General features: G+C 36.5%; 1 protein-coding gene across 1 annotated transcript in view; it reads right to left on the reverse strand.

Annotated features, from left to right (window-relative positions):
• DLG5 (discs, large homolog 5 (Drosophila)) overlaps nucleotides 1-13,291 on the reverse strand; it is a gene marked incomplete at its 5' end in the record, with an annotated part of 55,489 nt that overhangs the window by 14,526 nt on the left and 27,672 nt on the right. Inside the window, 7 exons of the mRNA XM_010021302.1 lie at nucleotides 3,266-3,434; nucleotides 4,712-4,801; nucleotides 5,006-5,127; nucleotides 5,619-5,763; nucleotides 7,856-7,994; nucleotides 10,706-11,725; nucleotides 12,588-12,680. Coding sequence (XP_010019604.1) covers nucleotides 3,266-3,434; nucleotides 4,712-4,801; nucleotides 5,006-5,127; nucleotides 5,619-5,763; nucleotides 7,856-7,994; nucleotides 10,706-11,725; nucleotides 12,588-12,680 — 1,778 coding nt within the window. The remainder of the gene's footprint in view (nucleotides 1-3,265; nucleotides 3,435-4,711; nucleotides 4,802-5,005; nucleotides 5,128-5,618; nucleotides 5,764-7,855; nucleotides 7,995-10,705; nucleotides 11,726-12,587; nucleotides 12,681-13,291) is intronic.

The raw sequence follows: 13,291 nt of genomic DNA on the forward strand, positions 1-13,291 counted from the left end.
AAGCAGTTGCAAACTTAAGCCATTACGACAGCGGTTTGCATGGTAGCATTACAATTACCATGCAAATTCTCCTCAGGGCAATTATCGAAACATGTGAAATAGCACAAAGTGCGCAATAATGCTTGAGAAGGACAACCTTAGATCAGGCCAACCTCAAACTCCTTAGTGATGAGAACCTAGGCCTAGGAGCCACAGGGATTCTCAGAAAAGACCTATTACGGAACAGATATCTGAAAGATGTAGAAGATTTGAGAAGAACACTTAGAAAAAGATGCACAGTAGTAAGACACTAGTAAGTATAACAAGAGAACGGCTTATAGAAAAGAAAACCCTGATAGATTCCCCTTTCCTCCCCCCATAGTTAGGATGTATCCACCTGTACAAATAGGGCTGGTGCCTCTCTGGTGTGTATAAACAAATAGTAGCCTGCTAAAAAGTGCTGGTTCGTATTACTATGCACTTAACGTCAACGTAGCAAAAGTCATCACCAGATACTAACAGTTGAGCTTGTTCTGAACAAAACAGCTTGTGTATCAGATGTGCTGTATGTTTTTATTTTAATAACATTATACCACATTTTACATGCACTAATTTGAATGTTTTCTTTCCTAACCCTTCATTATACCATATGATATTCACTAAATTGTGCCAACTGTTTAAACTATTTAATTGTGCTGTTCAGAGACCAGATGAGTTAACTGGGCTTCACTCAATGCTACTAAAGTAAGCTAGGCTGAGGAAAAGTATTCTTTGAAAGAGCAGGATTTGAGGCTGGGGACAGAGGGAAAAGGACATGATTTTATAAATTCATAAATACTTATTGCCACGGTTTTTGAGGTAGCTATCTGGCAGCCTTCTGAAGCAGCAGCATGATAATTTGCCATCTTATAAACGCATAAAAGATAAAGACTGGTTGCTGATATGAATGTAACTCTGGAACTCAGTAATCTTACAACATTGACATCACCGTTAGGCATGACGCCCTCAGAGCTTGTCTGTCAATGTAATGAAAATAAGGTAAGATTATTACCAGCAAAGTGAAGCCCGTCTTTTTTGTATGTTGTATGTTGTAACTAAACTCCCAGAACACTGCAAGTTATGAACTAAAACTACCTCTTTCCAAACTTTATTTATTGTACCTTTCTGCTTTTCCATCTACCACTTGCATTTTTAAATTTGGTTGGTTGGTTTGTTTGTGATTGGAATAAGAAAGAATTAAACCCATACAAACTGCATGGGATCGTATCTTAGAATTCTACTAAATACAAAAAGAAAGATAATTAGCAATGCATGTAGTAGAGAATCAATAATAAAGTAGAACAGAATGATAACATGTAAAAGGTGTCTTACTTGATAAGCAGCATTACTAAAATCAAGTGAAGTGTACTCTTCTGTAATATTCAGACTGCCTGCCAGAATCACTAACCACCGATTAGAAAAAAAAGTCTTAACTGATTAGATTTTAATTTAAATTAAAATCAACAGAACAAACAGAAACTGATTTTTTTTTTTATTTTTTTTTTAATCTGTATTAAAATATCTGGGGAAAAGCCAAGCAAATTATTTGTTTGTATTTTATGGGGAACAGAAAGGATTGTAAGACTAAACAACCATTGAAAATGCTATCCAGGTATCTTCAACCATTTTCTTAGAATAGACTTAAATTAGTTACTTTGCTAAATTAAGAACTGTTTGTACTTGTCACGTTTTTTGTTTTATTTTTTAAAAAGCCAAAGAGAACAAAACTTCGAATTATATTCTTTTGAGAAAATCAATCCAGTCTACACTTTATACACATGCACAGCAAGAGTTAAGGGGGTGGAACCTGACTGTACTTTCATTGTCTGATCAACATTAAAAGAAGCTGTTACTTCCCAGAGATCAGAACACATATTTTGTGCTCAGAGATACCACGTTATAGGGGTGTCAAAACCCTACCTTTTTCAGCTGAACATTACACATCATTAGTCATGTGAAAGAGGAAAGAAATTCAGACTTTGAATTTGCAAGTGACAATTAGAGGAACACTGATACGAGAACACAAATTGAGTACATGTAGTACAAAAGTCACACTGAAGTAAGAAAGAATGAAAATTCACAAAAACCTCTTTATATTCCCTTTCAAAGTAACACTGTCCTTTGTACAGAATATACATTCTAGAGTTACTACAATAACTTAGTTATGGATTCTTTAAACGAGACAAGTTTCATATAACATTTTATGAATAACTTTTTATTACTACTAGAAAACTTGGAATACAGAATATCCTCATTACTTTATCATCCACATTTTTTATAATCAGTCCTTTTACATAAATCAAGCAACACAAAGATGTCTTGAAATCCACATAAATGCAATCTATTCCAACACATCATAGCTCCTTTACACTCCCACAATGGCATTCAGCTGCCTTACTGTAAATAAAAGCCTGATTCAGATTTCTGTCTTACTGTTCAATGCTTTGAATTCATTCAAACTTTTTAATATATTCAGTCTAGCCAGATCAGGATAAAATGAAATCAGATGTCCAAAACTCATACCATAAGCAACATAACTTGAAAATATTCATTATGAGATACAGAAAGTTGTTAAAACACAAAGCTCATGTTTTTAAGAAAGCTATCATACCAGGTTCAAATTCTGCAAGCAGATACACATATCCGTAATGCTACTGCTAGAGTGGTCTACGTGCAGCCAAAGGGATTGGTCACAGTAGTAAATTTGCATCTGTACATATGAATACATTCTTGCACAGATATGCCCTCAATTTTCCATGTTATCTGGCTAAATTGAATAAAGGCACAGTGGTTAGAGCACATATTCTACAACACTAAGGCACCTGATATTTAGGTATCAAATGTTACTAGGTCTTCATTTTATTAGCTTTCCAGAGCAGAGAACAAGCCTATCACAAACAAGCATCTGAGGTACTTCAGCTGAAGGACTGTATTCCAATTTAGACCAGCCTTACTTGGTGTGGCCATTAATCTAATATGAAAAAAATAAAATCTTTATGAAATTCCTTAATTTTCTGAACTCAAGAATCTAGTCCTCAGTTTTGAAGAAAAAAAATCCACATAAAGATCTCTTACATATTTTCTAAAGAAAATAAAAACATCAAGTAACGTTGGACCCAAGATGCACCTCCGTGACTACATATTTGTCATTTAAATTAAATGTTCACATTCCTTCAGCCCAATAAAAAAAGGTAGAAAATTACCTCAAATACATTTGTATTAAAAACAAATAATGTGGAAATCTTACCTATCTTTTCTACGTTCTCCAATAGATACTGGGCTAATGGAAATCCTAGGTAATGTAGAAAGGGAGTTCTGAGATTGGCTGCTGGCGAAGGAAGATGTTTCCAAATTCAGAGGTGACTGTGGAGGAGTTATCAAGCTGGGACTGCTACATTCAGAGTGTGACAAGGAGCCTATGGAAAATCAACAGCTGAGATTTAGTATCCCGCATCTGTCATAGTCTGGAGACCTACACAGACATAGTGAAAGACATAAAACGCATCTAAGACAAGAAGAGGACCAACTGTTCACTAGCACTCCATTAACCATGCAAGAAGCTTAGGGAGACCAGGTAACTAATATCAGGCACTGAAAACTTACTGTCCCTTAATGACTACATGTCAAATCTGTCCCCTGTAAGTGTGCATAAAACTAATGCCATTCTCAACAAAGAGAAAAGGTTACAGACCAGCTTAGCCATAAGCATGGTTGAAAACACTTAACAATGCAAAGTTAAAGAAAAATAAGAAAAACCATGAAAGGAGAAGTAAAATAAGAATTTAATACGTAGGTTTATTTTGCAATAAAATATTTATGTACAGTCCTCTTCTTTAGGTAGGAGATACATTATGAAACACCTCAGAACACCAATAAAACAGCAGAATGAATCGTACACAGAAACGGGACAACTCTGCAACTTCAAACAAGCTTGACATGACTTCGTTTGCACCTCTTCCCTGGTTGTATCCTCTCTGAGTAATTTACTGAGCAAGCGCCCTGACAGAAACATTGTTTGCTTCCTCTGAAAAAAAGCTATAAAAATAATTCTCAAATTACTAATAACAAATGAAAGCCAATTGTAAGAACTGTGTTTGTCCATATAGGAAAACTACAGCATGCAGTCCATTAAGGCTACAGAACATCTGAGCAATGATGCAGCAAAAAGTTGCTGTTTACTGTCATCAAACTCTAAATTCTACAGCTATCCATCACTCCCAACTGGTATTTGTATCATGACTTCAAATATCCTCCACCACCAAGCAATCTTGAGTGAAATACTGAAATAATTTCACTGCATTTCAAAATATAATTTTCCATGAGTAATACAAAAATAACAAAATAATATACTTAAAGAATAAAAAAAAAAAATAATGCCAGACATCTCAGTGTTAAAACTTTTAAGAGACCACTGTAGAAGAAAACTACAATTTTAAGTAAAAGCGTACAAGACTGCAAGCATAACATTGCTGCGTGTTTTAGTGTGCCATGACCCAGAGTCACCTAACAGAAAAAAACAACTTTCATTAGAAAGTTTCTTTTTTTTAATCTTTCTGTGATGAAATACAGATTCTGTAACCTTAATAAAAGTGCCATATTTAGAATTTGGCACAACCTGATTTAAGAACAGCAAAGGCTTTGGATTAGTGATACTGCAAACAGTACTGCTAAAATTACTTATGAAATTATTCACCTCTGTCAGAGCCCATCATGGACCTTGGATATCTTGGTGTTAAAGGGATCTTAATTCGTTCTGTTCTGTATTGCAAGTTACTTGAAGAACCTATTTTTACAACAAGAAAACATTACAATGACAAAAGTAAAAGCAACCACATTGAACAAAAAAGTACATTTAGATTCTACTTCTTCAATGGGTGTTAAAATAGCCTCTGAATTTATGCACAAGCTTTCATGATTGCCCTTGTATACACTGTACTGCTGCAATGTATAGGAGCCCCACAGGAAATAAATTAGAAAAGCTAATTACCAAGTCTTGCACTGGATGGTAATGAATTTGACCCATGAGATGCTCTTGTACGTGAATTTTCAGAGTAGTCATTGGAATGTTTATGACTTAGGTCCAAACTCAGGCGACCTTGATGCTGGGAACTACATAAAAAGAAAAGAAGAGGGCAACAGTTATAACTCAGCAAAGCACCTCAGCAAATTGTAAACTGGCCAACAAAAAATTTTGGTTATTCCAGAGTTAATGAATAAAATTAATGTGCCTCTCCTTCTCACTTCCCAATTTTTCCATCATTTTATGAATGAAGAGAAGTCAGAGGAGAAACAGGCTGAAGTGCTATAAGAAAAAGAGAAAGGCTTTATTTGCTTTGGCAAGGATGAGGAAAAGAAACATTAGAAATTAGTTAAATTTCTTTGTTAGTATCAGCCATTGGAGCAGAAGGATTCTAATCCATCAGTTACTGAATGACATGAAAGCAACCGGCACATCACTTCTACTCAGTAATGATTTTGAGAACCCTGGGTCAAAATAAGACACAACAGTGTATTTCACTCTGCACTGTATAAAATAACTACCAGAAGCAATTTCATCCTAATGAAAACAAAAATTTAAGGTGATATAAATTTCAAGAGACCTGGGATGCAGATGCTGATGGCATATTTGGCTTGCGACTGACGGGCAATTGCTGGTGTGAACTCTATGGCTCCAGGCAGTATAAATTGGATTTCTCATGACAGCAGTTACTGCAGGGCACGGTGCTATGCTTCTTGGTACTGTACCTGCTTAAGATGATAAAAACACATTCTTATCAAGATTATTACAATATAAACTACAGATTTTGAATATATTTGAATATTAATATAAATATGTACGATAACATTTGCATGTACAATAAAAATTGAGACAAATAGATTAAGCACCATTTGACACCTTTTAAGTAGGACATTCATATTTAAAATCTGCTTTATAATTTTTAATAAGGCAGTAAAAGTGGGTTATATTAGCAAAAATTAAGTCATTCTTAGTACATCATTTTAATATGTAGTGATAAGTAAAAGATTTTCTCTGTTTTCCAGTAACAAACTTTTTTTATACAGCAACAGAAATTCTACATTTCTCTCTGAACAGCCATCTAACAGGAATACAAGTTTTTAGTTGGTAGTTGAACTGACTGCAGCTAAAATAATTCTTTTTCTGTTGCCTCAAAAGACTCCCACTTCTAGTGTGTCTTACAAATTTATAGTATTTCAATATTTATTTATGAAATTTAATATGGAAGCTGTTCTTTTAAGTACACTCATCCTTCAGTATTTGACCAAAGTCTGGCTTAGCATTTTCCTCCTAAATGAGTCAGTAGTATAGAATACAAGAGCAAAAACTTCTTCACATTTCAAGACATACAGTCATATTTTCTAATGCAGGTTTGACGTGATTGGGTTACTACGCAAAGGTATCATAAGATAAAGCTTTTAGTTAGCAATATTACCTTTTAATACTTTTTCTACTATTATTAAAAGAGAAAGAGAGAAAAGAGTAAAAGAAATCAAAGAAGAGCAAAAGCTTCTTTGATCTGAGCTACTCTTGAGCACCTCGTTACATTCTGAAAATTGGTAGGGACAACAGAGTTTGAAGCTGTCCATTGTTTCAGATACAAGTCATTACCTCCTTCACAGTCTCCAGTAAGAAGTATCCATAATTTCTAGAATATGCAGGACTTGAAGGCTTTCCAAAGAATTGAGGGTAAACTCAAAAATCAGTATTATTTTTCTCAAAAAGCAAGTTTCATATGCAACTTCTGAAGGTAGCTACACTAAAGACTGGACAATCCATCTGGCAATAAGTTTACTAAATGCTTCTCAACTAGTTCAAAACAACTAGTGCACAATAGAATCATAGAATGGTTAGGATTGGAAGCAACCTTAAAGATCATCTAGTTCCAAACCCCCTGGCATGGGCGGGGACACTTTCCACTAGACCAGGTTGCTCCAAGCCCGTGTCCAACCTGGCCTTGAACAGTGCCAGGGATGGGGCAGCTGCAGGTTCTCTGGGCAACGTGTTCCAGTGCCTCGCCACGCTCATAGTAAAGAATTTCTTCCTAATATATAATCTAAATCGCCTCTTTTTCAGTTTAAAACCATTCACCCCAATCCTACCACTACATGCCCTTGTAAAAAGTCCCTTTCCGGATTTCTTGTAGGCCCCATAGGTACTAGAAGCACTTCATTTAGTCAGTGCCAATTTAAAACCTAACCAATTTCAAGACTAACAACTATTTGGGTCAATTGAGATAACACAGTTTCCTGTTCCACCTGATAATACTGATTTCTGTTTGAGCTGCTTGTGAGTCCCCCATTTAACTATAGATTAAATGCTTGTGGCATTTAATCTATAGTTTAGATTAACATCATAAACAGTTTCGCCACTCAACTTGAGATATGCCAAGTATTTGATTTCCAATAGGCAGAACTTAGTATGCTGCACTTCCTGAACATGAGATCATTGTCCTTTTAAGTATTAAGAAATCAAGCTGCTGAAGTTTGGTATGCCTCCATTTACTGTTTGCTTTCAAAAACACTGGAAATCTTACTTGTCTCCCTAATGGATAGGCTGCACCTTGTTCATCACTTATGTATTCAAAACTCCTCTGCACAGAAACTGAGGAAACACAAATCCTTCAGCTGGGAATCGCTCAGTTTCTTTAATGGTTCTTAAACTGTAAAGGTTTCACCATGTTCAGATTTACAACAGACCATGGAACTAAGTTCTGTGAGTCATGTTTGTTCTGCACTTATGACTAATCCCCAATATTGTCCAAGATGGACAAATTCTTGGGGGCATTCCCAGAAAGTAACTATGACTTCTATCACTCACCTGCTGACATGCTGCCAGCATATAATGCAGCAGGCACAAAGCCATCACTGTGCCTAGCAGATCGTTTGGGTGAATATGGTGCCCATTCCTGGAGCTCTGGAGACAGATGCTCCTCGCTAGTTGGAGCATACTTCTGTACCTACAAAAACACAGAAATTGGGTTACAGGACGATTCAGCAGGCAGCAGGAAAACAAAAATGGCCAAACTTCATAGGCAGTAAGCTACCTCAATCCTTCTAGTATGTGTTCCAGAATGCGCTCACCATCATAGTGTCTGGTGCGTCTTTGTCTTTCAATGAGGCTATTGACTTCTACCCTTTCTTCTTCCATCCTGCTCCATTATACCTTTTTATTATTTTGGAATCTTTTTAGGACAATGTTTGAACCTAACTGATATACTTTCCTTCACAATAAAACATCCAGTGCTTAGCTACATTTCTTATTTAAAATACTGCTTCCACAGCACATTTTATCTGTTACTTCAACCACTATTGCAAGTGTTTCTTAAAGAAGACTTATCTAACTAGCCAGAAAGTGTTTTCCTCTAAGCCTGTATTTTCAGGTATGTGTGGAGCAACTTCCCTTTAACAGAGCAATTCAGGTTTTGGAACCATCACAACTTTTGTACATAATGAGTAGGCACTGGTAAGATACAGAAAGATGAGAATAGCTCAGATACTGACAGTGATGCTAGAGAGCTCATCACGCAAAATTTACACATCTGAAATGCACAACACAAAACATGAGACTGAAGTACATAATAAGTGAAAAATAATTACTGAAAAGGTACTTAAGAGTTTTTATGATGGCAGTGTTTTAATTAAATGAAGAGTTACTGAGAGCACAAAGATTAAAATGCAAAGGTACCTTCTCAGAACCAGTACTTGATCACTACCACAGGTGTATTAGTAATTGTACCACCTACTACTTAGGGATGAAAGTTCTCTTAAATTGATCAACTTATCAAAGTACAAAAGCTAACTGTTTATATACAAACCTAAGGAAATTCATAACACCAATACAGCTACAAATTCAACTACACTGCATGTTCTCTATACATTTTTGATATTATAAACACTACTTCAGGAACAAACACATTGCAGACTGAATGTTACCGTATGTAGGTGTAATGCACAAAGATTATTCCACCAGAGGGAAATCTTCAGACTCAATGGTGTCCACATTTTGAGGCACAGTATTGCTGCTGCTCTCCAGTCAACAACTTTAGAGTTATAAACTGACTATTTTCCGGAAGGACAGGGGGAAAAATTAAGGGACCAAGAAAAAAGAATCACAGAACCTAGTCCTAATTTAACCATAGAAATACAAATTAATACATAACCAAAAATTATGATCTTATAATTCTATTATATGATTTTCTTCTTCACCTTGAACCAACACCTTGGTTGCATTAAGGGACTGGCTGGGCATCAGTCAGTTGATGGTGAGCAATTCTTTTCATTTGTGTCACTTGTCTTTCTTGGATTTTATTTCTCTTTATTATTTTCCTTTTCATTATTATTTTCACTATTATTATTTCATTTATCAATACTATTTCAATTATCATCATTATTATTTCCATTGAACTGTTTTTTACTCAATCCATGAATTTTCTCACTTTTACCTTTCTGTTTCTCTTTCTGAATTGCACGAATGGTGTGAGGAAGCAGCTGTGTGGTGTTTAGTTGCCAGCTGGAGTTAAACCACAACAATAATGCAGAATTTGCTGGACACTTCTATAAAAAAAAGGCTTAAAGCTCTCCATAACTATTCTTTAAAAAAATGTAAGGGAACATGGAAGAAATACAATGAAAGCAGACAAAAAAAAGACAAAGTTGACGGTTGTTCTCTTATACCAGTATTTGTGCAGAATTAAGGCTCCAAACCTTGTACTACTTCCAATTTAGCTCTGCTGTCTGTATGGCTTCTAAAACTCCCTGAGGATGGTAGGATTATCCAGGTATAAACATATACAGGTAAAGAATATGATATATTAAGTCATTATGATGTCATTATATACAAGCAAAAATAACACTTTTAGGGGGGGGAGGAGAAAAGTCTCTATCTGCCACCTGGGCAGATCTGAGGCAGTAGACCTAAAACTACATTACTGATTATGCCACTTAATAATTACTGATTATGCTACTTTATATAACATAGTCATCTAAACAGCTGCTTCTTCCTAGATCGCATAAAATCTTTCTTCCACCCACTCGGTAAGAGAGGACCCACAATCTCCCCAGCAAGGTTTTTACTCTAATAAATTATATTCTCATTTTGAAGTGTATCACTAAAGCATATTATCAAAAACTTCCCATCTTTACAGTAACATCCTATGAATTTCAGATTATATTTACAAGATTATTTAGACACATAGAAGTTTACAAAAAACAACACCATGAATGGTATATACCTTTTCCTATTACTTTGTACAGTGAGCTGAGCACCAACACGACTTTTGTAAAACGTAGGAAGCCCTATTTTCATTTTTTCTAAAGCTGCCTCTCTGAATTTTTATTTAATTTTTTTCAGGTTGTCAGAAACATACAAGAGCAAGCCCAGATCTTCCAACAAGCAGCTTCAAAATCCAAGATGTGGCTGCTAAGCAGAACTTTATCATTCTGTTTGGTGGCTACCACTTCCTGTTAAATACTGAAACCCTGTGAATTGGTTCTGTATTTTGTGATATTGCAAAGTGTGAATTATAGTCTGGGCTAGCTGCTCAGGGGATCTGGATTTTGAGAATGGGCCATGCTTCTCCTCTTATGGAATGTAACTGGGCACCCAAAACCACAATGAAAATACACTTGAAGGTTTATAGTTTTGTGCTTCAATATACCAAGCTTCTACCTGAAGTGCAGGATTAGGAATGGCCATAGGGGTCATTTTATGCCTCAGAGCAGGAGCTGATTTTGGCCTTGGTCTTTTAATCTCTGGCTCTTCAACTCTTTGAAAGCCAATGTCATCTTCACAGGATTTCCTTGAAGAGAGATGAGTGCAGTCAATTCCCTCCTCCCGATAATAATGCCCAGTGTTCCTGCCACGCCCCTTGAGAGTAGCAGAGTCCTGTTTAAGTGCCAAGGAAACCGGAGCTTGGGCAGTGGCTGGGCTTGTGGGTGGTGATCCAGTTGTTACCGTTGACTCTGATGCAGAGCTGGCCTGCTGTTTATGTTTAAATTTGATAGAGTCACTCCTCTTAGGAGGAGTTGGAGGAGTCGAAGCCATTTCAGCTTTTGATGGCTGAGGTGAATGGCCTGTCACTTGATTAGGGGAAAGGTACTCCAGTTTAGGAGGAGTTGGTGGTCTTTTGAAAGTATCAGGGTCAAAGATAGATTTCCTTTGTTTTGGCTTTCTGTACACAGAGAACTTTTCGGTTTCTGTTGCTGAGATATTAACCATGACTTTTGGCCAGGTACCACCACTATGCTTAGTTCCATGTCCTTTGTCAAATGCTGTCTCTACCATCATACAGTCAGCTCCTGTAGGTTCATAAGGCAGCCTCCTGTTGTCCAAGTCAACATCTCCATAGCCTCGGTCCCCATACGTCTCTGGGCTGAAGGAGCTGAGACTGTGTTCTGAATTACTGTGGCAACTGTGCACTGTGTTCCCGTGAGAGTCTATTCGCAATGTGTTACTAGGGAAAGGTTTGAGATCGCAAAAGGAACTGCTGCCCTGATCACTCTGGTCCTTCTTGCCATCCATGATGTCTGGATTGAAAATGTCAGTCTGGGTTGAGCTGTTGAGTTTCAGATTTCTTTTATTTTGGGCTTGTATGTCTGATGTGTGAACCCTACCGTTTGATATTTTTTCTGAATCCTTTAGATTTTCAAATATATTTTGACCGTTCCAAGATGAACTTTGAGGAAAAACCTAAAACAAAAAACATGTGATCACCTAATTGTTACAGCTGATTTCTCTTTGGTACGAGGCGTATTCTAGCCTTCTTGATTTACCTATGCCTGAATATACACCACGATATGTATAAATACATTAAGGAAAGGTTAATAAAATCTTACATAATCAAAACCCAGAACATGAGATAAAATGAAGCTAGAAATTTTTTGAAACGTTTTTAGAACAATTCCAAAAGGGCAACTCCATGTGGCAGAAGTACTGAACTGACAGTAAAGGGGCCTGCATTCTACTTTTCCCTGTTAAGTGATGCTAATAGGTCATCCTTCATTGCCCATTTCCTCTCAAACACTTCCTTTTTTTACTTTCTTAAAATCTCAAGCTCTCTAGAACTGGAATTATCACCCACAAGGCCCATGTGACAGGCCCAGCATAATGGGATTCTAAACTCAATAATCCTGAAAAAGAAATCCTCGTATTAAATCCTCATGATAGCCAGACTTCAGTTTTCTGCACAACTCCCTCCTGACTAAAAGCAAACCTTTCTGTGCTCTGAAGGCATCTTTCATGTACAAAACTGCTGCAGCTGTGAAGCAGAAACTAAGAAAGAAGCAATTGTGCTAGGAGTCATTTCATGTAGCCAGCAATAAAATGGGAAAGAAGAGCAATAAATAAGTTAAATTTCCTATCAGATGCCACAATAGCTTTACTTTAGAAATAACTGTTGAGTGAATGTACCATGCATCCAGATGGTCTTATTGTTAGCAGAGACTTTCCCATCATGATACATAATTATTTTTTCATATACTCTTCCCTGAAGAACTAAAACAGTTTTGTGTAAGCTCAAGAAAATTCTGAAAATTTAGCTTCTCCTACTCACCTTCATCAGTGATAGGGTAAGGGAATCCCTACAGTTCCGTAGCAAAGCTTCACATTCAGTAAGCGACTTATTATCTAGTGCAATGCCATTGATCTACACACAAAAAAACCCAAAACACAACAGACATCTGTAAATCAAAGGTAGCAGGTGGGGGGGCACCCCTGAGACGGGGAAATCACTAGTTTTATATGTATACCCGACTGAAGTCTGGTTGACCTTGTCCTATCTTTTTCCATTCTCCACTAAAAACAACCCACCTGGCTACGATTTTTCTATTCCCCCTAGAGACACAGTGTAACAATGCTTGTTTCAGTACATTAGCCTCTATGCATTTCCACATCAACAGTAAACACCTCCTGTTTCACAGGAGTTCATAAATCACACAGGAGTTTAAGGCTGCAAATGCACACAGGGAAAAACTTCCCCTCCAGAAGGATGACATCTGTGATACTGTAATTTAGAAGACAATAAACCTTTCATCCAACCAAGGGATGTCTTTTTAGAACTGACCTTTCCTATTCAGTATAAAAATCAGAAATATCATTATATATAAGCCAAGTGTGAAGAGTAAGGTATTGACTCTATCAAAAATTCCCATATGAGAGAATATCCTGCACATTATATTTATCAGTCAGCCTACAAACACATTAATTTATTATAAATATTTAGTAATATAAAAAAGGGTATAATACAGTCAAAGTAAA

Source organism: Nestor notabilis, unplaced genomic scaffold, assembly GCF_000696875.1.
Source record: "Nestor notabilis isolate BGI_N333 unplaced genomic scaffold, ASM69687v1 scaffold2639, whole genome shotgun sequence".
NCBI lineage: Eukaryota > Metazoa > Chordata > Aves > Psittaciformes > Psittacidae > Nestor > Nestor notabilis.